Here is a 23,326-nt window from a genome sequence, read left to right as displayed (position 1 = left end):
TATTCAGCAATATAGCATGTTTCTCAGTTATTTCTCTTTTGTCCCTCAAATGTTTCTTGCTCCTGAATGTTGACATATATGGATGACCATTGCATTCTCTAGAAGAACACTGTGAGTAGAACTGAAGTAACACATTGCTTGTTATGCACAGATTTTAGGGTTTGACATTCTCCTGATGAAAAACTTGAAGCCCATGTTACTAGAAGTAAATGCAAACCCCAGCATGAGAATAGAACACGAGCAAGAGGTAAGACCTCTCAACATGATAGTGATATTGGAAGGAAATTGTTTAGGTTTGGTTTTCTGGTCTTTTTTCCTTGTTTGAAAGATGAAAGCTGTCTGCTAATATGAAACCTCCAAGGTTCTCTGTAATTTTCTGCTTTGAAATCATTGCTAATCTTATACACTGCAAATATGACTTATTGGAATTGTGAAAGCTCTCCATCATTTTTGTCATAAATACATTTATTCATCATCCCCTGCAGTTGACTTAATTGCGTTTAGGGGATTACTAATAGTTTTTTTCATGTTCGTATACATAATATAAATGGTAACATTGGCAACAATCTTTTTTTTAATATTTCAATTTACTAGAGAAACTTGCCAAAAATTGTAATACCATACTGAAAATGTTAAGGTATTTGTGTATCCTTTAAGGAGTATTTTGTAATCTATCATTGTGTATTTAAAACATATATGACATGCATGAAGTTTGAGCAAATGTGGAATAAATAATCCTTAGTTCTATACTGAATAATTGTACCCCTTTGTAATTTAAAGCTTTCTCCTGGAGTATTTGAAAATGTCCCAAGCCCTGTTGATGAAGAAGTGAAAGTAGCTGTTATCAGAGACACTCTTCGTCTAGTAGACCCTCAGAAAAAAAAGAGAAAAGACACCCAGTAAGTGTGTTGACTTTCTTCGTTTTTTGCATCAGTGCCTTGCAATAATTATAAAAGTGAAATATTTTTCCCCAATTATGTTAGTTTATCCAGGACAATGAGTTCCCAACTGTCTGTGTGACTCCTTTTGCATCCCCAGTGTTAACCCTTCAAAAAAGCTTGTAGGATGCTAATTGGTGGCGTGGTACAAAAAGAGTACTCAGATTTGTGGATCTGCCAGTGGAAGGTCAGGGAAAAAAACAATTCGTTATACTTTCTGTTTAGTAGCAGCAAGTCCACCAAATGGTATTCTCACAGCTCGGCACTGACCACGTGCTGCTTTGTCACAGGAATGGTGGAAGTGTGGAAGGAGCTATGCAAGTGCTCTAGCTCAAGGAATTGAAAAGGTCTGCAAACTGATAGTAAATCAGGCTTTATCAGTTCCCCTGGAATATCTTACCTTTGATTCAGAATTGGTGCAAACAATTTAGTAACTCAGATTTATTTATTTGTACTTTTACTTGAGGCCTCTTTTTTAATTCAAAACAGACATGAAATGTAAATTTGTGTATTAATTTGCTAGAAAGTCACAAATTACTCTGAATGAATCGCCCCATTGGAGCTGAAAAGTATGAATATTGTATTTAGAAATTGCTTCCTTGATCTGTGATAATAAACATAGTTAAATCTATGATCTAGAAATGAGAGGAACTGCCTGAAGCAGCTTGTGCAGAAATGCTTGTGGAAGGATCAGGCTGAGAAAAATAATATCTTCTTTTTTGATGAAACACCTTGTTTTAAGCAGTCCCTTGGAGACATGAAAGGGAGATTTTTTTTTTTTTTAGTCCCTAGAAATTCTTGCTTATAGGCCTGCCTCCATGCTAGAATATCAGTTATGTTCTTCTCTTGGCACTTAGTGGCAACCTTAAATATGTTATTCATGTTCTATAATGATTTCAAGTGCAAATTTGCTGTCCTTTTGTAGACAGAGTCCCATGAACAAGACATGACTGATCATATGTACAAGTTCTCTATTATTGTAATATTATTATAAGATCAAACTATTCTTTCAGAGGCAGTGCCACACATAGAGGTTGCTGTGGTCAGTATACAGAATGTCTTGCAAAGCAATCTATACTGTGTGTTGCCTGTACTTAACCTTCACCCTTAAGATGAGTTCAGTGCCTGGAGCTGAAAAAAAATCATTTTTTAACCTGTAATTATGTAACTAGTCACGTCTTTTTTTTATGCTGAAGTTATGTCAGGCATTCATTAACTACATATTAGATATGGAAAAAAGGCAAACGATAATTAGGAATAAATTCCTGGAGAACGCCAGTGTGTGTGAAATGCTCATTCAACTGAGGATTCTTCTTCGATACATTTTGAGTACTAAATAATTTATAACAGGATTAGTCAGTGATGAGATAAACCATTGGCTCTTCACAGCAAGAATTCATCAGTGATGCAGCTTTTTTCAGGATAATCTGGTTAACAGAGCATCTTGTTGATTAATATCTGCGTCTTTACCATAAGTCAATCCTATTTCTTGCTGCAAAGGGCAATATTCCGATAACTTTTTGTGTGGATATACAGGAACTCATGTGTGACAACTGCCCACCCGTTCAGCTGAGATTTACCCCTTCTACTTCCAAGTACTTTTTATTGAACTGGGCATGGTGTGTGGAACTTCTTGAGAGAGACATGATCTTACTGTAAGTGTCAAGTAAAGGACCTCACCCTGGTCACCTGTGGAGATTTACATCAAAGTAAAAGCATTTGAGAGAGGAACTGAGCACCAGTTGCTCTTGCTTTGTCTTCGCTAGCAAAGGTTTTGCAATGCTTTCGCTTTGTGTCCTTCCTCTCACTCATTTCAGTGCATTTCAAGCAGTTCTAACGTGTGCTCCCACGTTCCATCTCCAAACACCGGTAACTGCAGAGAAATGGCATCATTCCTCTGTTTGCAGGACAAAGATAATAACTAAATAATTGACTGGAGATAGAAAGCTGGACAGTAGTTTACCTATCCATTGTAGTACTTTTGCTAGTCTAATTGCACCTGGCAGCAGGGAAAGCAAAATTTGGCCTGTTAATAGAAAAAAAATCTGAAAGAATTCCTGTTCTGATAGCTAACCAGCAGCAAACATTATAGACTCTAGTTTTGATGCTAATAAAGTAAGGGACATTAATCTAAGTAAAGTTTAAACGATATATATAACACTGAGTTTGAACACACAGGGGAAATACTGAGAAGTCTGAGCTGCATCCCAGGTAAATATTCTGCTGTGGAGATGGATTTGATTTCCCTCTAATTATCTCCCAGATTAAAATAAATGAAGCATCTAAATGAAAGTGAGTTTTAGAAGTCATCCTGAAGTACTTCATTATCAGGAAAGATTAATAGCTCAGAAATTTTTTTTTTAGTTTAATTTTTCCTCATCTTTATGGAGTTTTGATTATTTTTTTCCCTCCTTCCTTTCATGTGATGTATAATATTGAAATAAAAGTTAAGTTGAATAAGATCAGTTTATCATGCCATACATATCTCTTAATTTTTCCAGCACAATTCCAGTCTTTACATGCACCAATCACTAGTAATTATCTTGGCACTGCCAATAATTAGTCATTGAAAATCTACAGTGATACAAGTTCAAATGAACGTACTTAAATATACTTGGTGGCTGTTGTTCCACAGTATGACTGTTCTTTTCTTAGTTTTAAGAATTTGTCCTGGCCATTTAAGTACTGAAGTATGTGCTTAATATTTTGTGCACAGAACATGTTTAAACAGAAACTTTAAATGCATGCAAAGATTTTTTTTTTTTTTTTTAATCACTGTTGAGGAAAATCTCATTTTCCAACAGAAGAGGAAATGTCTTCTGTTGTAGAGATGAGAGAAGGCTTTGTGTTACTCTGTGATGCAAAGAACATAAGGAATTAAAATAGAATAAAAAGTGACACAGGCACATGTGAGGCTTTTGGGAGGGATGAGCAGGGTGGGCACTGCACAGCACCTGCTTTTCCCTGATGTTACGCAAGCCCTGCCAGACAAATCCCGTATACCTCGTACACAGAAGATCTGTTCTACATGTCAAGATCCTGAAGGCAGTAGGTATCCCTGTAAAGGTTAAGGTCCCGCTTTGCTGCATTAATTTCCTTGCTGCTTCCGAATCCTCTACGTTAGCACGATTGTAGCCAAAGTCTGATATCAGACAGCAGAGTTTCCAAGTAACTATTAATAGACAGATTTGGAGCCACATACTGCTCTGCAGGGTGAAGATGTATGTCAACGGCTTGGAGCCTCTCAAGAAGAGAATCTGAAAGCCGCTCTGCGGGTTACTTTGTTAGGCTGTTTTCAAGCCATTCTGTAACCCAGAGGGTGAGTGGTGTCTGGCTCTGTCTGACCAAATAGAGCCTGGGTAGCCCTTTCTGAAATGAAAGAAGGCAGCTAATCAACTACATGTTGTGTGTTTTGTTTTGCTTTTTTGCTCTCCTGCTTTAAAAAAAAATCCAGCTAAAAATGCATGGTTATAAAAAGGGGGTTTCTGATTTTTTTTTTTTTAATTTTTATTTTTCCTAATGAAATTTTGCCAGAGCCAAAATGTAGAGCCTTTTTTGCCCTAGCTTTGGTTCCTAGACTAGTCCTCTTTTCCTTAGGCATTCTTAATTTAGAACTCCAGTTTCACTCATAATTAAGAAATTAAAACATTTAATAAAATAATATGGAAGATACTAACTCTTTGATTTTGTTTGTGTGGCAGTACTGTTCTCATGGTTTTTAAGGCTTGAGTAGATCATTGCAATCATCCAGGCTGATGACATGCTGGAACAAGCACAGTCATTTGTGGCTGAGCTGTTTTCTTGGAAAGATGGAATTTTAAACTCCTCTGTAAATCTGTTAAATATTATTAAACAAAGCTTACTTTCTTCTAGCATTACTACAGAGTGAATTCAGGGGGTAGTAATGGCCAGTAATCTTGATTGCTGTTCTGAGCATCTGCACTGCTAATTTCAGAATTATCGTGGTGGTTTTTCCAGCTTACATTTTTTCAGCAATTGTAGCTCTTTTGACTTGAATTTATGATCTAGTGAAGACCTTCAGTACCAGATTAGCCAGCTGATCATTGTATCATCAAGAGGGAGCTTTCCTCCTTGAGTGAGAAATCTAGTGTAGAAAAAGATGGGGAAATGTAGGGTTTTTTACTTAACATATTCAAAGCATCGTGTAGAGCAGGGGAGGCACATGTCCCTTTGTAGGACTGGGAAGCAATCCCAGTATGCATTTTTATCCAAGTCTGTAATAGGCAAGATAGTCAGAAAGCTTGGCTACACCCGACTTAGAGTGAAATCCTTGTCGTGTAGTAGTATAAGGTAAGGGGTTGGACTGTGTTTCATAATCTTTCTACGAAGAAACTTGTATAAAGCTTGTATAGTATTAAATTTGCTCTGGATTTACTTCTTGCAGCAGAGGTGCTGTTCACAGCCTGCTGAAGGTGGGAGAAGACTTCAGCTAAAGGAAATTCACACAATTAAATGAATGGTCTAATGACACCGAACAACATTTAAAGTAAATCAACGTTACTTACGTAAACAGCAGTTTAATTAAGATAATCACTGATGCAAATCATTGTTTATATTGTGACTTCAACAGAAAATCTGTTTAAAAGGCTTCGCAAACTTCTACTTTTTTGTGCCTAGTTTTGAATCTTTATAGTAGTAAAATGTTTTCGTTTCAGTGTTTGTTTAATTATTAGCAATTTATTCTTTTTAAAATTGCATTAGATTTGAGGAGCAAAAACGAGTCTCAGGCTTGTATGCAAATACTGTATATTCTCCACTGGATGTTAGATGTAAACTATTTGACTGGTGGTATAATTGCAAGCCGTGAGTATCGTTTGGAGCAGGTCTGCTCTAAATGTCTTAGGAAGACCATTTATATCATCTCATCAATGCTAATGATCTGCTTTCCTGTCCTGTCAAAAATATTTGTGCCCTAGTTTGTTAATGCTAATTAATCCAGAGATAATAAGAGACTTCTTTATATTTTTGTTACTGTTGTTCATTCTGTGTCCCAGTATGATCTCTTGCATTTACATGCCTAGTTTCTTACATATTTCAAGACAGAAAATAAGCATTTTAGTCTTTTGACAAAGAAAGCATAGTATTATGACATGTTTGTCATTAGAAATATGAGTTGTTCATGGAATAAAATCTGCTTTTTACTTGCTAGAGATGATGAAGGTGCAGCCCCCTAAGTAATATAATGACTTTTATTCAGCACTGAAATAGCCATTGACAGAGGAAAGAATTGAAACACTTTGGAAACGAAATGTAATTTAATCTATGGCTGTTATAAAAACAATCAATTCATTGTGCCTACAAAAATGAGTGGTTTTGTTTTATTACCTATTATAGTATTGCCGTTTCATTGCTAGTTTATCTTTTCTTGAGTGCTATTCTCTGTTCATACCACTTCAGTGTTTTTCTGTTTGAATTCAGCCTTGAAATTTATTTGTGAGGTTCTGATTATTTTTTTCTTCTTTTTAAAATATGTCAGGTACAATTCTCTTCTGTGGATTCTGTGGCTCTAGCAAATGTCAAATACGATTAACTAATTTTCTGAGCAGGAGGAACCCCAATGTGGTCTCTCTCAAATTTTTGCAAGATCAGCATGCAAACACTGGCTAATGTCACTCTGTTCAAAGAGCACCCTGTAAATATTAATGTATGTCAGTTTGACTTTTTTTCTCTAAGTGTTATGTAGCTAGGAAGAAATTCTAATCAAGGTTTTGTAGAACTTACTACACAAAAGATCTTACTCTTTTCTTGCACAAAACAAGATGGTTCATTTTTTCTACTGTGTGGATTACACATCTTTCTCACTCTAACTGATTTCTTTCTCTGATATAGGACAAAATCAATAGTTTCTAGGAAGAGAATATGTGATCTGTATTAAATGAATGTCTAGAAATTAATTCATGTTTTCTACTTACATACTTTCTGCCTTAAAGGTAACTTATGTTGAAGTGGCAGCTTCTTCAGGAGGTGTCTCCTGCTGTGCTAGTGACCGATGGGTCTAACCTTGTCCACTAAACTGCAAGAGGAATGTGGGTCTTAAACAGGCCTTTCAGTAATGTTTCTCTTTTGTATGTTTCAAAGACATTTTCCAAATCCTAATGCTATTCTTAATTTCTTGACAGTAAGGAGCAATTTTGTACTCCCTTAAAGAAGGAAAAAAAAGTTGGAAATCACCTGTGTGGCTGTATTCCATTTATTTTCCAGATATTTTTTATTCCGTTTCATAACCTCCCCTGATGTTTGTGTCATGTTTAATGGAAATATGAAAATATACTGTGCAAAAATGTCTCGAGAGTATGATTATCCTAGATTTTGATGATGATAAGGTCATTCTTGCCATTGATTACTGTGTTTATCTCACTATACATATTCTAAGGTTATGATTGTGTGACGGGTGGTTTAAGAGGGTCAGAAACTCGGTGCATAAACATATGGAGATACTGAACAGGAGAATACTGGTGTCGCAGCTATTGCTGATCAGAAAATAATGACTGTTCTTCAGTCTTGTTGTAATGTATCTTAGTTTCCGCTTCTGTGAATAACTATTATGTTCCACAAGGATTCATTACTCAGGGTTGTCAGTGCCTTTTGCATTATATGGGGTGAGTTTAGTGCTTATAAAAATAAGCACGTAATAAACCTAGCTATGGTAGTATCAGTATTTTGGTTTCCATTTGCTAATTGACTTTATGAGCTGACTGCTAGAGCTTTAGGTTGATTCCTGTATCCCTTTGCTATCACTTGGAAGTCTAGTCAGGTTTTCAGCTATTCAAATGCTTCTCAAGCACCACCTCTTCATTCCAAGCCTTTTTTCTGCCCAAGAGCGTATAAACTCATATGTGTGGCTTTCTTGAGATTGATCTTTCTACTCTGGTTCATTTTGGAGGCTGACACAATTTTTTTCTCCATCAGTCAAAATGACCCAGCATTCATATTCAGGATCATTCTGCCAAAGCCCTTTGAAAGCACATTGAATTAGACCTTTTCTCTTTCCTAGAGGGCTTTTTGGTTTATTCCTTCATCAGGCAATCTGCCAACTTCAGTATCAATTCTTGTCTGTTACATTAGCCCATGCGGCTTTTGATGAGGTAGACATGTGAGGGAGACTTTTAAATGTGATGTTTGTCAATGTTACTTCAGTTCAGATTAGTGAAACGTTAACTTTGTTTTTCTGTAGTTGGAGAGTATTTATTTCTACTGCTGTTTCTCATCCTGCTCAAGAAGAACTAGCCTCAACTACTCTGTTCAGTTTTGTGAAGTAAATGTTATAGGTGCCTTGATCTTTGCTCTCTGTTCTTGCTTTTCCAATTATTTATCTGCTTCATCCTTAAGAGCTTTTAACCTTTCTCCTATTGATTAGGACAGGCGCTGTTGGAAATCCTACAAACTACAATGTGAGACGTCCCTCCATGAAGAGAAGGGAAGGATCTGGTAGTGCTTGACTCACAGAATAGTTCTACATTGGTTTTAATAGCCACTTAGAGGAAAGCACCACAAGAGTGTTTACTACAGCAACAGAAAATACAATACTGAGTGCAGAACAGCGGCAAATAATTAGAATGTGCTGTGGCAGCAGTCCTAACATAGAAAAGAAGATAAAATCTGCTGATAGAAAGAAGGTCAGATCTTTTAGTTTATAAGTGGCTCTATTTCACACATAATCTGAAATGTTTTAATTGACTAAAATTGCGTAAATACATGCGCAATAATAATGTTTCTTCAAAAATAACTAAAACCATATCCCTAGCATAGATACAGTAGGAATTCAGTAATTCACTTCAATGTTTTTCTCTGTCAAACCATTACAGGAAAAGTTGGTTTTGTGAAAATAACTCTGGACTAGGACATAAAAGATGCAATTTCCGTTCCTGATTCAGCCAGTTTACTCAGTGACCTTTAGACAAAACATTTTCCTTCTGCTACCATCTTCATTCTGTGAAAAGAGGATGATGCCTTGCTTCTCCCGTGCATTGCCAGTCTTTTTAAATTAATAGTGTTCAGGATATGGCCTGTTACAATGCTTAGTAGTATATGAGGTCAGTTTATGTATTGTTGTTACATAAAAATATTACAAAAGAGCTTCAGTTGTCTTCTCTGGAAGACTCTAGGTCCAATTCTACACTCTTCAGTAAATATCCCAGGTGGTTACTAAGGTTTGCAAATCATTCTTTGCATTTTGCCAACCTGATTATCATTAGAGATCTCTTTATCTTTTACTTTCTCCCATATAGAGTGCTTAGAGTCACTGCATTTTCTATACAATATTATAAATTGGTGCATGTGTGCTATTTGAGTATTCAGGATATCAGGATTTAAACAAGAATTTTTCTCAGTGTCATTCTTTGATGGTGTTCTTTTCATCTTTCTTCTCATTTTTACAGTCCTTTGCTAATAAAATGGTGAACTTATGGAATATCATTGGAATGCACACAAACACAGCACTAAACCCCGTGCTTGACAATAGATTAATTTACCATTATTCCCATTTTAACCTTCACCACTGCAAAAAGTGCTGTTATTCATAGTCCAGTTTTGCAAGTTGGTCTGTGTTTGCTCATATATTGTATTCTAAGCACTAATATCTTGAACGTAGACTGTATTTTAACTTCCACAGAAAGAGTAAATTCAGTCTTATTTTGAATCTCTTGAAATCACCTCGTATTGAGGGACAGCTGGAAGTGCTTAGAATGTACTAAGCAAGCACGCAAGCTCATGACAGCCCAGTTCATTTAAAAATTTTAATGGACAAGAATTGATATGGGTTGCAGAATTTTAAAAGGTTTCATTTTCAGCACTGTGAAATTAATTGGTCCTAAACGGTAGTATGCTTTTGCAGTAATTGGCGTGCTGCAGTGCCCCTAGCTCCGGTGTGAACCGAAGTCTGGGTTTATGTTACCAAATTGCAAATGGAGACTGGTTTGTCCAATTAGACTTGAATCACAACGTTTTGAGATGCAGCTAATCTAATTACATTTTTATTGACATCTCTTGTCTTTCTTTTTGCTCTCTAAAATTTCTAGTGAGCAACAGAGGAAGGATTGGAAATAAACTGAGGAATGTGACCTGTCAAGAGTGTTTCCATAGAATCTGAACTTTGCAAACATTCTAATACATCAAAACATACTATAGCAATTACATCTCTTAGATATTCACACAGTATTACATTTTAAGTTGATCATTAAGAAGTCTTTTTGCTTTTTTTTCCCCTCTTACGATGATTCTTAAATGGAAAGAAAACCTTTGTGATAAAATACAGAGAAAAGGAAGGTTTTATCAGAATATGTCCCTTCCTCCAGTCTTTGTAGTACAGCCATAAAAGTTGCTGTAATCTTCAAGGTTTGCCCAAAAAGAAGGGAGGTCAGGAATAAAGTGGGGTGGCTGCTTAGTCTCCTTCCAAATGGCATAAAAATGAATGTGGAGGCCGTGGGTCTAAATACATCTTTGAATTCAGTTATTTGATTAGAGATTATAAGTGAGTCTTAATGGTGACAGAATCTGGCTTGAGGCACGCTGTATTTTGCATTCCTCATAACCAGCAGTAATGACTGGGGCAAGAAGAGTCCCATTGACTTCACTGAGCTGTAGTAAAAAGCCTGATAGCAAAGCTTCGCGGCGCTCGGCGGCTGTTCAAGCCTTGTTCCGTAACTGCCAGCATAGATGTTGGAGCTCCTTTGGTGTGTGCTCCTGCTTTGACTGAATTCTAACAAAGTAAGCTTCTTTTGTGTTGTTTTGGTTTGATTTTTTAAACAAACTCAGCAATACTTCAAAGCATCCCTGGGAGCTTTGTTGCATAGAGATGTTTGCTGTATCCAGCCATTGCTGATGGCAAGCTTCAGCTGAAACCAGTGAAAATTCAGATTAAGCATGGTCAGAAATTTGCTCAGGCTACATTGGATAGGATATAAAACAAATAGCAATTTTGAACTTATTCATCAGGTACTTAAGTGCATACTTAAGTGTTTGGTGGAGCTAGCTTCTGTACCTTTGAGAGAGTGCAATTACTGTAGTTGTTAAGGCCATTCACCTTTTCCTTTTACCTCAGAGGTAAACTGGCTTGCAAAAATAATATGGTAGAGAAGTCCTTGATGTTCTTAGATGTTATTTCCACCATTCAGGGCTTCTTGTGTATAGCCTTCAAGGCTGACGTGTCTCCAGCCTGAAAAGGATTAGTGTTTTTGTGTTGAACAAGGGCTTAATTTCCAACTAATTTTCAGTACTTGGCTCAGGTTGTTTTGGGCTTCTCTGCCTCAGTGATCTAGGCATCCATCCAGCTCTGAAAGTGCAATACATTTTGTCAAAGAGTGTTAATCTGGGCTAACTCTTAAGTTGAAAAACTGTTGTGTAGTAAAAGCTAAACAAATGTATTTGTGCCTAGTGAATCAACTGAAGAGGGTACCAGGGCAGAGGAGAACATGGCTTAGTGTGCTGTCTAACCGGAAAACAGGCTGTTCAGCAACACTCTACGTAAGGAAGTAACTTTCTGGTTATAAAATTGATTTAATTGAAATCTAATTTGGTCCTTGTATAGGGAAAGGAAGTAAGTTTATTCTCTGTCTTCTGTACACATTCTACAAATGCCATCTCCTCTCTTCCTCTGCTAGACTGCATTAGTTGCAGCCTGTTTAGTGCAAAGAAGAGGAGGAAAATGAGCAGTTGTTTCCTTTGTTAAGTGCTTAATTTTTTTAAAGTACATGTTTAAGAGATAGTACTACATCTTCTTTCTTTGGATTTGCTATAATTTCCTCTTTAGTTTTCAGTACAAGAAAGCTGTTGTGGTGTGAAGTTAAAAACACATTTTTTCTCTCTGTCTTGAAGTATGGAGCAGAGGCAGCATCTGCATGCCTTGTCTGTCCAACTGGGTTCACTGAATTTGCATGTTCATACAGGGAAGGTGATTAGTAGTTAGGCTTGAGTGCAAATTGTTTTTTTTTCCTGATACTTCAATATGCTAATCATTTGAGCTGAATTTCTGCTATCAGCAAAATAATCTTCACCTCTGCTTACCCTGTAGCTTGCTAACATAATCTAGTTTTTGGGTGGTATCTTGGCTTACTGCAGGAGTAGTGATTCAGCTGCACTCTTCAGTATATAGCTTTTCATGGCTTTTGTATACGGCACAATTTCCATTATTAACCTGCAGTTAAATACTTCTTGAATGAAATTTGATTTTCAGAATGTTAGCTTAATTGCCTTGTCTAAAATTAAGGATATATGTTTATTTAATTTGACTTTTTTCCCTTTTACCTTCTTGAATGTATGTTTGTGCTGCACAGAAGCAACTCGCTTTTAAATTAGTTTTTTCAGTTGGTCTATAATGTAAACTCCAGTAACTTCTAGTTTTCTGTAATCTTTCTGATACTAAATTGCTTCCCACCAGATAATTTTCATAAAATACGTGTACAAGTATTTACTATAAAGTTAAATTGTAGTGTATACAGTGTGTATTTGTGTATATATGTCTGTATATACAGCATGCCTATGTGTATATTTGACTATAGTATAAAAATGTCTTAATTCTTACCTGTCTCCTTGCCATCTTTACAAGCTGTATGTTACATGTACCTAAAACTACGACCAACTGTGATAGTTTTGATTGCCTGAAATCTATGGGGTGAGCCTTGAATACTTTGTCTTGGTTTCCAGTTGTATCTTTAAGTTCTTCATGTGACTGCTGAGTTGCAGTATGTACTTTATGTTCTCTCAGGAATGGCACAACCCACGAACAAATTGGTTTAAAAAAATAAGATTTCATGCAGCCTAGAAGATGATATAACAAATCGATCAGCCAAGGGCATACTAAGGTACATCACCTTACTAATAAAAGAAACAAATAATTTCTGTGGAGTAGGGCCACATAACAGTGTTTTATTAAGGTAACAGTAAAATGGAATAAATGAATGCATACACATGGATTATATCCCTGAATACCAGTGGAAAGTCCTTACATGCAGATGCCTTCTAAGAATTATTTATTTGCAATGTGTTTAGATGTCAGGGTTAAGAATGGGAGAATGCGTAGCAAATAGTTGTTGATCTTGGTGCAGCTGTGAATTATAGAGCAGATTTAATGATCTAATTACCCCATGTCATTACAAGAAATAACACAATTCATTTATTTATTTTCATTTGATGCAAAGCATTAATTCACTGTACTGTAACATGAAAGCCCAAGTTTGGTACTGTTAGTTTGAACAAAATACACTCCATTCTTTTTTTGTGACGGACTGAAGTAACTGCTAGTACTTTTCATTGACTGCAAAGTGTGTCTCAGCTGGCAGGTTTCACTGACTCGGATGCATGGTTTGGGGAGAGCCCTGAAAAAAGTCAGCTCAATTCTAACACTAACTGAAATTTTAATGGAAGCAAATTTTTTCTGCATGATTTTTAGATATTTCTAAATATTAAAAATGAGACAATATCTTTTGAATAAGGTTATCATATTCTTTTCAGTCTGAAGAGTTTCTTTGTTTTGAAAAAGCCCTCTTGCTTTTAAAAGGTTTTGAGTAAACCTGTTAAGATACTTGGAGGGAGATAGAAAGGATGCTGTTTTTCATTGCAAATTTAATTTTTGCATGCAGTCATTAATTTTTTTCAGCTGAAGTTGCTGAGATCTTAATTACTTTTCATCCTTTAAAATAAAATAAAGAATCACTAGGTTTTTCTTTACCCAGTAACCTCTGAAGTGGGATATAAAAATGTGATGTAGGGTTTTTTTCCTTCCCAAGAAAATAGCAAAACCAGTGGGATTAGAGACTTGGTAGTTTCTGAACAAGTACGTCCTGTAAAATAAAAGTTATGTGACAATCCTTAGAGGAGAACCAAGAGGAGGGAGAAGCAAAATCAACCTAAGGGACCACAGAAGTAGAAGACAGGGAGATGTGAATACGACAGAGATTCCCTGAGATAAAACCTGATAAATAGGGAAATGTAAGAATTTCCTGTTAACTAGACTTTTACGCATGGACACTTAACTGGAAATTGTTGCTTAGATTAATTCAGTGGCTAGAAAGTGCCAGAGTTTAAATGCAGGTTCCTAATTTGCGAAAGCAAACTTCACTGTGCTTTCTTGGGACGTATTTAAGTGCGCTGTTCCATGCTTTGTACGTCGGTTGGTATGGTGCTACATTACATGTGTGTTCACTGTTCTAGATCTGGAGCCTTGCTTTAAGTGAGCAACTCTCTCTGTGCTGCCTTTTCCCCGGTTGTCAGGGCAGTCGTCTGTGCCAGGATGGACCCAGTCAACGGCTGTGGAACAAGTATGTTGGAGAACAGAGCCACAACATGGGTCCAGCTTGTACTGATAATATTTTAAAAGTGTTCCACTACTTTACTGGAGAGAAAACTCTATAATTTATACTAACAATTTAATACAAAGATAGATAAATAATAAGATTTTTGAGGGTATTTTTAATATAACAAGGGGGTTTTAGGCCTGAGGAAATTATAGCAATGCATGTCAGACATTCTTAGAAGACACTTGATATAGTATTGGAGCTTAAATATTACTGCACTCCGTTAACATGTTCCCAACGTTATTGGTTAATGTGTAAATGCTAGTTGTTCCAGGGAGACTTATTTGGGCAACTGTGGGCACTATCTTATCCCTTTTCAGAAACAGTTTTAGATGAAGCACTCAAACCTGCAGGTTTGTTTTTTTGTTTTTCTTTTGCTACTTGACTTCCATTCACCTTCTAGGTCTTCCTCCCTCCATTCTGTGTTGCTTTGAATTTCCGTAGATTTTTCCAGTGTGTGATAGTATTGACGGACTGCTTTGTAATAATATCTGGTAGCTGCTTTCCTCTCTGGAAGAGCATCACTTTAAAATAACATGGATATACATGACAGCTGGAAATACCAATTTTTTTGTTTGTTTGTTTTGTTTCCCTCTACAGGAATACTGTGATTTGTTGGGACAAAGTTGAAAATGATATCTTTTCCTGGCAAGATATTTACTTTTCAAGACTTTTTTTTTTTCTGTTGTAACTATAGGGTAAATGCAAGCATTTATTTTGCTAGCATTTGGTCTTAAATAGACATGGAATGAGAAGTGAAGGAAAAATGGAGATTATTTCTCTGATTTTTTGCAGGAGCTTTATTATTCTCGTCAGCTTCAGGCCATCAGAAAGTTACATGTTCTCAGATACTGCACATAATGAGTATGAATATTAGATCATAACCATATCTGAGAACTGTTTGCTTATTCCCCTGTTTGTACTCACATAATAATGGCGAGGGAGTGCAAAGCAGGTTTTTAAGGGACAGCAAAATTAAGTGCTTGGGATTTTGGCTTGACTTAAGCACAGGCATTGAGCAGAAAAATAACATTTTCCCTCTTACAGATATCCTTCAGGTGTCAATTCTGCAGGATCCTGGTTTTATTACATCAATCACAAGCAGCTTAAGGCTTCCAAAAACATAGTCACAGACAGATGTTGAGCCTGTCTGGGGATTAGAAATATCCTCTTCCATTAAGTATAAATTAACTTAATCACCAGGTATGAAAGATAAGCAGCATAAACATCATTCCCTGAAGCTTTCATTAAAATTAAAATTCTATTTAAAACTAGGCTCGTATTTTCTGACTTGATCCCCCTTCAAAGAGATTATATCTGCTGTAAATTTTTACAGTGACAGAGTGACAGAAATTAATGTATTGGGGGCAGTGATGTTCTCTATAATTTAACTTCTGCTGCCAGTCATCTTTTAGCAGGAGAGATGATTGGCTTATTTTTAAGTAATAATTGCTCTCTAGTCTCTGAAAAAATCAGAAAGCAATAAAACTGCCTAGCACCCAGTTGCCACAAAACGAAAGCATAAAGCCACATGACTTAACAGCAGTGTAATCGCCAGGAGTGTTATTTTGTGTATGGAGAATTCACCTGCTTTAATAGGAGGATTACTGCTGATAAAATGCAATTGCACTGCTGCTTTCTACTCCATTGGATGACAGGGTAAAGCTCCTTTTCTACCCTAGCATAATCATGACTGCTTTCTAAGAATAATTTCCACATGGGAAGAAAAACCATGGGGTTTAGGTTTTTTCTGTTCTACTGTAAGACACTTAGTGGTCTAATTTAATGTTGGTTTCAATATATTATCAGGCTTTACAACTGGTTTGCCTTTGCAGTATCCTGTATTACTATTTTTAAGGCACACTTTTCTAAAGAAACAAAGGAAACTCTGGAGAAATAATGAGGCACATAAGTACCTTAAAAGCAAATAGTCAATGCAAATAAATCTACTAGAAATAATAAAAGCTACCTCCACAAAAAATAAAGTATTGGGGACCATATTTAATGATCTTTGTTCTATAATAATTTTTTGCTACAGTGGAACAAAGTCTTTCGATGCAGGTTTTGCATTGGTTATCCATTATTTCATTATAGTAATGCCATATTTTCTGCAGCACTCAAATAGATGACAGGTAATAGCATAAGTATTCACTGCTTCTGTTACATTAAAAGTAATAAATCTTTAGCTAATGCAGACTGATATTACCATTATTCTTAAAAAGAGAAAGCTGGAAATAAAGAATCTCAATTAATAATTAGGGAATAACTATTTTTTTTCAGCACATTGCACCTGAGACTCCTCAAATGCATTTCTTCGCCTCAGTGATTTAAACTACGTATTAGGGAGTGCTATAGAAATAAAAACAGAGCTCAAGTGCAACTATTACATCCAGTTAGATGTTTATCCCAGGTGTGCAGTATCTGCTTTGTATCTCTAAAGGATGTTTCTTCTCTCTCTGGTGTGCTGCTGTACTGATTCTTGTCATCACCTAGTAAGGTAGGAGTTTAACGAAACTAGATTTAATCACAGCATCACTGGTGAACACTTACAGTGTTGGATATCAGGTTTGAAATGGTTTATTGGATTGAGCTTTAGTTTAAAATACAAGGGAATTAACACAGCCTTTTTCTGACTTCTGATTTGTGCAATAGGCTTGTTGAAAACCTAAACACTTCTTTTCGTACATGTTTCTTTTTAAAAAACACCCTAAAATTGAGCCATTTGTGATTTGGAAGATACTACGATCACAAGCACCTAAATTGTCTAGGAGAATAAATTTTTCAAAGGATAGTGGAACGAATCCTCACTTACTAATCAGGGCAGGTAAGACCCATTCCAGACTATGGAGAATTCTTCAAATAACTGAGTGACTCGACTTTTGGGCTTCTCAGGTTTCTCTGAACCAGTGGTTTCTCTGGCTGGGTCATCTTCTGAAACCCTTCCATGGCTGTGTTGTCAAGGGAAGGATGTAAATCTCTCTTGTTCCCTATGCTCTGGTATTTTATGGATGGCTGCAACACTGTTAGCTGTTGCCCATATTGTGATTTTTTTTTTTTTATTTTTTTAATGGAATCTGAAAGTTTATTTATATTATGGAACATTGGAAGCTATTATTTCTGTAGCATGCTCCATATAAAAGTAGACAACAGCACCTTGAATGGTATGATCTAGGAGTGAACAGAAATGACCATATTTGTGTAGGCTAAAAGTGGAAAGTAGAGCACAGTGTGCCTCTGCACCGTCTCCTGTTTCAGAAATTCCTCTGATTGATGCACGATTCAGACAGGAAAGGCTCTGTACAACTCCTTTGAAAGGGAAGTGTTAATCCGTGAATAATACTTGTTGATAACTGCAGTAAGGGTATCATTGCTTGTGTGGCTATTGGACATATTTCCTAATACAAACTACATTTCTTCCTAGACAAAATGTGTAGGACAGCACATTAGCTTGTCTTAGGTTTCGAGTTTGAAGTGGAGGCTCTAGTCTTCTCTGCATATGATATGAAAATGTCAGTAATAATTCTCATCCATCGCTTTGTGTCCTTGGTGTGGAGCAAGTCAGGATCCACACTAAGTTTCTACATCTTGGAAACACTCATTAACAATGTGTTAAGGCGGCAAACTTTCAGTGTCTTCTGTTTTCTTTCAAAAGCTATTTAATCTTTAATGAGAAGTGTTTATTTTTATAATAAATCCACCCAGTCTGAAAAGGCAGCGAACCATCCTTCTCAGAAAGAGGACTGATGTCTGTGGAGCTTAGAGTGTGATACGTGGTAAACAAATAACACTCATGGGACAGAAAATGGAAAGCCTGCAACTAGCAGATGCTGTGCGTGAGAGCTGCTGTGATTGTTGATGACAGACTGCAGGGGCTTTGATTTAACTTTTTCAAGAATCTGATAAATTATTTTGTTTTTGTTAAGCAAATGGCAAGGCTGTGGAGTACATTTTTAATTTATCCTTGGATTCACCTAAAATGTGTTTGCCAACTCTCACAAACAAACTTAGTGTGCTCCATTTCTTTCACCTTTCCACAGTGAATGAAATGTTAGGCCTTGAAGGTGCAGGCAAAGTTAGACATGGTCATGCTAACGACAAGGTTAAAATCTAAGTGAGGTGATTTAACTGCTTTATTTCTCTAACTGTGATATGGATTCTTTTTTTCTTAGAGAGAGATGGAAATTCTAACTGCTTTCAGCACTTTCTGCTTGCAGGAGACAGGACAGCTGCTGCACTTTCAAAATGTATTTTGTATGATGTGAAGTTAGTTGTCTGCCAACAACATGGTGATTATCAATCCTGATTTTTAATGTGATTGATTCTGCTCTTTGAAATATGGACTTTTTACTATGGTTGATTTGACTGCCTCAAAGCGTTCTCAAAGTGTTGAATAAACTATGTGTAAGAGCAATAATGTTTCTAACATAACTTCAGAAATCTCTTACTCTGTGGGGTTTAATATTTTTTTAATACTTTTATCTTTGTGCAATTTTATTATTATTTCGAAAGGAGGAAATGCTAGTGCTATTGACGTTTTTTACTTTGCCAGAGGGTGAAGAGGAGATGAATATTCAGTTTCTTCAAATGAAACTCACAAGTGGCCAGTACAAAACAAAAGATGCTGATTATTCACACAACATGCAGTCAAACTATGAAACTTCTTGTTATCACGTACTGTGAGTGCTGGAAGTCTCTGTGTGTTAATAAAAGTAATGGGATTAGTTCATAAAAGAAAATTCATGAATGGTTGATAATGCAAAGACACGGCTCTGGCTTTGACTCACTGTTTCCGAAACAATTTATTTCTGTGAATGAGCACACAAACATATTTCATACCTACACACTCCAGTAACAAACACGTATCTGTTTCTTGGGAGGTCCGTATACTGTGGTGATAAATGGGTGGATAGATAGATTTGTCACGCAAAATATTCTCTGCTTTTAACTATGTTAACATAGTCCTTGCTTTGAGAATAGAGGCTCAGCTGAGGGAATAATTATAGCTTCAGAATCCAGAACATAGTATTTTCTTTTATTAGGTAAGCAGTTGTCAGCTGATACCAAAATTGCTTAATTTATACTTCTAGCAATGCCCTAAATGTTAAATATATTGAGTCAGCATTCTTAGAAATATTAATATTGCAATTCTTACCCAGTTTTACTCTGAACTTGACAGCTAAATTTTATATACAAGTATACAAAATGCTGCGAATTTTGAAGCCTTTAATTAGTAGTTGCAAATTTGTTTGTCCCTTAGCAACTTGTATTTGCATAAAGATTAAGGCCAGTCAGAATTAAAAGGATAAAACATAGATGGAGGAAACATTAATAAATTAGTAATCATGTATAAAAGATAAGTAGTCTTAGATGTCGTTTCCGTAAGCTTTATTAAAATTGAAATTCTTTCTTAAAGATGCAGTTAATATTTTCTCCGCAGTTGATCATTTCTAAAGAGAGATCTGTCATGAGCTGCAGAATTAGAGAAATTAATGTATTGAGGTCAGACATTAGTATGTAAATTAAGCTTTGCTTTTATTCTGTATGGCAACAGAAGCATTACCTTATATTTGACCTTTCATTCATTTAGCCTGACTCAGCTGTGTCAGTCAAAACAATTAATTCTAAAGGAGCAGCTTTAAAGTGTGGGGCTCAGCTTTCTTCTCCTCCCCTTGCCTGTAGGAAATCCCATGAGAAAGGAGCTAATGGAGGGTACCTGTGTGAGATTCTCTTTCTGGAGATTTGTTTCAGCACTTTGGAGTTTCTGATCCCTTCCCCACAACTCCACTGCAGCGCTTGTCCACAGACATTTTGCAAGGTTTTCAGGGAGACTAGGGCCAAGCATGAGAACCCTGTGTGTTGTACCCGAACTCCCAAGGTGAAGTCCTGAATGAGACAGCATATAAGATGTTTCTTGGAAGTCACTTTCTGGAGTAAGAAAGAACTGGATGGTAAATATGCATAGGAGCTTTTAGTGACACTTTGACAGGTAACAGTACAAAAAGGTGTACTTCTGTATTTTCCAATTGACTGATAAATTAATGGTAGCAATGGAGGTGAAAATCCCCCTTACATTTTCATTGTTGCTGGACTTGGAGCTGTATTTCTGCTTTTTGTAGCTGTACTGCCAATGCTTAGACCGGTCTTTGATTGTATGACCCTTGGGGAGTTATGTCATCCAGCTCACCCTTATGGTGTGGCAATGGCAGATGGCAGTGAAACACAGAAGAAAATGTAATGGTGCATTGCAAGCGAGTGTAATTTACCTAGCACTAGGGCAAAAAATGTGTTGTGTGCTGTTTCCTTGCAAAAATGTGCAGATCACAGTAAAATTCTGTTTTTACAGATACCGAGTCTGGCTGTAATATGCCTAGCTAGGCAGTTTTTCTTAATTAGTCATGTTGAGACCACAATGAGATTGGGCGCATACAAGTGTGTTGAACAGATCTACAGAAAATAAACTTTTATTGAAGTAGTGTCTGTGGCAGCAGTGGAGACTTATACTCTGAATATAGTCAGTGTAAATGCTTGCAGTTAAGGTGAGCGTGCAGAATAGACAAGTCTATATATCAATTCAGTTTTGCAGATATGGACAAGCTCTTGTGCAGGTTTGTTTCGGAAAGTCTTAGTTTTATTAAAAGTGCAAAATATAACTTTCACTTTAATCCAAATTATATGATCAAATTGATTAAGCTCTAGTGCATTAGAAAAGGAAACTTAAGGAAATCTTGGGGGGGGGTGGAAGCTAAAGAATGAAAACCAATCATTAAACTTTATAAAAGCAATAACCTGTAAAAGCAAATTAAGAAGATATTCTCTTTTTTTACTTAATGGAAGTACAAGATTTGGCAATAAAGATTAGAATTAAGTTTTCTTGTTCTGATTTAAATATTTTATAGACTTTCCCAATGTATAAGTGGAAAGGAATGAGACATGCAGCAGCATACAAAAAAAGCTGGTTTTATTTTAAAAATACTTTTCTAATAAGAAATATGGTTTTAAGAGCTATTTCAGTAAAAGCTTGAAATGGGAAGCTGGTTTTGAGGTTTTATCCATGACCTCAAAGGCAGCTGTAGGCTTTTCTCCATAGAAAGGTGGGGAAGAAGGAGATTCTAGGTGGTAGTTTAGAGCCTGTCGTGGTTTAACCCCAGCCAGCAACTAAGCACCACGCAGCTGCTCGCTCACTCCCCCCACCCAGTGGGATGGGGGAGAGAATCGGAAAAAAAAAAAGTAAAACTCGTGGGTTAGAGATACGACAGTTTAATAGGACAAAAAGAAAGAAAAAAATAATGATAATACTACTACAAGAATTAGAATATACAAAGCAAGTGATGCACAATGCAATTGCTCACCACTCGCCGACCGATGCCCAGTTAGTTCCCAAGCAGCGATCCACCCCTCCCGGCCAACTCCCCCCAGTTTATATACTGGGCATGATGTCATATGGTCTGGAATATCCCTTTGGCCAGTTGGCGTCAGCTGTCCTGGTGGTGTCCCCTCCCAGCTTCTTGTGCCCCTCCAGCCTTCTTGCTGGCTGGGCATGAGAAGCTGAAAAATCCTTGACTTAGTGTAAACGCTACTTAGCTACAACTAAAACATCAGTGTGTTATCAACATTATTCTCATACTAAATTCAAAACATAGCACTATACCAGCTACTGGAAAGAAAATTAACTCTATCCCAGCCAAAACCAAGACAGAGCCTCTGCTTTATTACGTTCAACGATATTTTTTCTTTGACCATAATACAGTTTTTTTTCTACAAACACCATTTGCTATGAGCCTAATACAAACCAAACATAGTCCCATTTAATAATTTGACTGTGTCCATTCCTCCTCAATCAGGGAGACAGATTACTTCTGTGGCTCCCAGCAGTAATGTGTCCAGAGTATCTGTTTACGATTATGGTTTGGGTGTTCTCTTCATGGCCATTTCACATTTCTTTTGAGGATGGGGGTTGAAAAATGAAAGGCTGAAAAAAACCCTCTTTTAAACTACTGTACTTCCTCAGAAGTTCCAGGGACCGTTACTTCAGCAGGAAAGAGGTATGGATTTGTGAAGGAAGGACAGATCTGCAGATGAAGGTTATGCTGAGAGCCGTTGTTCCACAAGTCAAACCTCTGTCTCAGTAACGCAGAGTGGATGGCAACACTCCAGCCTGCCTCCCGCGGCTGGGCAGCACAGGCACCAAAGAGCACTGGGGCTCTAATTAATTTCTCTGAAGCTGATCCCTTTAACAGTCTCTTCAGCATTTTCTGTAAAAAATGAAATCTAATGAAATTTCCTCAGCTCTGCTTGCGTCTTTTAAAGTAAAGCTTTATTTTTTTTTTTTTAAACTGAAAACATTAATGATGAATGAATAACGTACAATCCAAAACACTCTTGAATTTAGAATGAGAAAGGGTTTGGGGCTTCCAGGCGTCATTAAAACGAGAGTTATGTTACAAACACAACCTTCTCTCCTGTTGAGTACAAAGTTTCACATTTGGTCAAGGTCTAGTTCAACTGGCTGAAGATTTGAATTTTTGAATTCATGACCAGACCTTTTCAGATTAAAAATAGAAGCCTGCATGCTTATTGTTTCTTGGTTGTACATACTCTTGCTCTTTTGGCAGCCAGAGGGTACTTGATGGCAGTGAAACCACCATCCAATCTTACATGAGAAAGAACAAAACTAATAATTTATTACTTTAAGCTTTACTTAACTAAAGACAAAAATAACATTATTTTTCTATTTTGCTATCTGCAGCGAAGAGGAACATTACCCAAGCACTACCTAAGATTTTTATTTTTTTTTAAAGACTTTTTAGAGTCTTTTATCTCAAAAAATGATCACATTTACAGATATGCGCAATATCGATGAATATAAGTGTGGATATAAAAGAAGTACCGTTATTTTAGAAGTTTGTAACAGTAGTCGTGTTAGAAGAACAGATGCTCTGTGAATCGCAGTGTGACAGTCCCACCCAAGCAGCCATGGCTTGGCAGTTACGAGTACTTAAACACCAGAAGAGGCTGAACACGGGTGCTTTTTACAAAGAACTGTTGCAATGTCTGCTAATGTTCCAAGTTTGTCTAAAT

The 23,326-nt window shown here is 36.6% G+C and overlaps 1 protein-coding gene across 2 annotated transcripts in view; it reads left to right on the top strand.

Annotated features, from left to right (window-relative positions):
- The window catches only part of TTLL11 (tubulin tyrosine ligase like 11), a 52,159-nt gene that overhangs the window by 18,478 nt on the left and 10,355 nt on the right, over nt 1–23,326 (top strand). For both annotated transcript variants that reach the window (XM_050907724.1, XM_050907723.1), the window contains exons 5-6: nt 152–247; nt 781–899. In XM_050907724.1, coding sequence (XP_050763681.1) covers nt 152–247; nt 781–899 — 215 coding nt within the window. The remainder of the gene's footprint in view (nt 1–151; nt 248–780; nt 900–23,326) is intronic.

Source organism: Gymnogyps californianus, chromosome 18, assembly GCF_018139145.2.
Source record: "Gymnogyps californianus isolate 813 chromosome 18, ASM1813914v2, whole genome shotgun sequence".
NCBI lineage: Eukaryota > Metazoa > Chordata > Aves > Accipitriformes > Cathartidae > Gymnogyps > Gymnogyps californianus.
The sequence above is the reverse complement of the archived record's forward strand: the minus strand, read 5'-3'. Positions and strand labels throughout refer to the sequence as shown.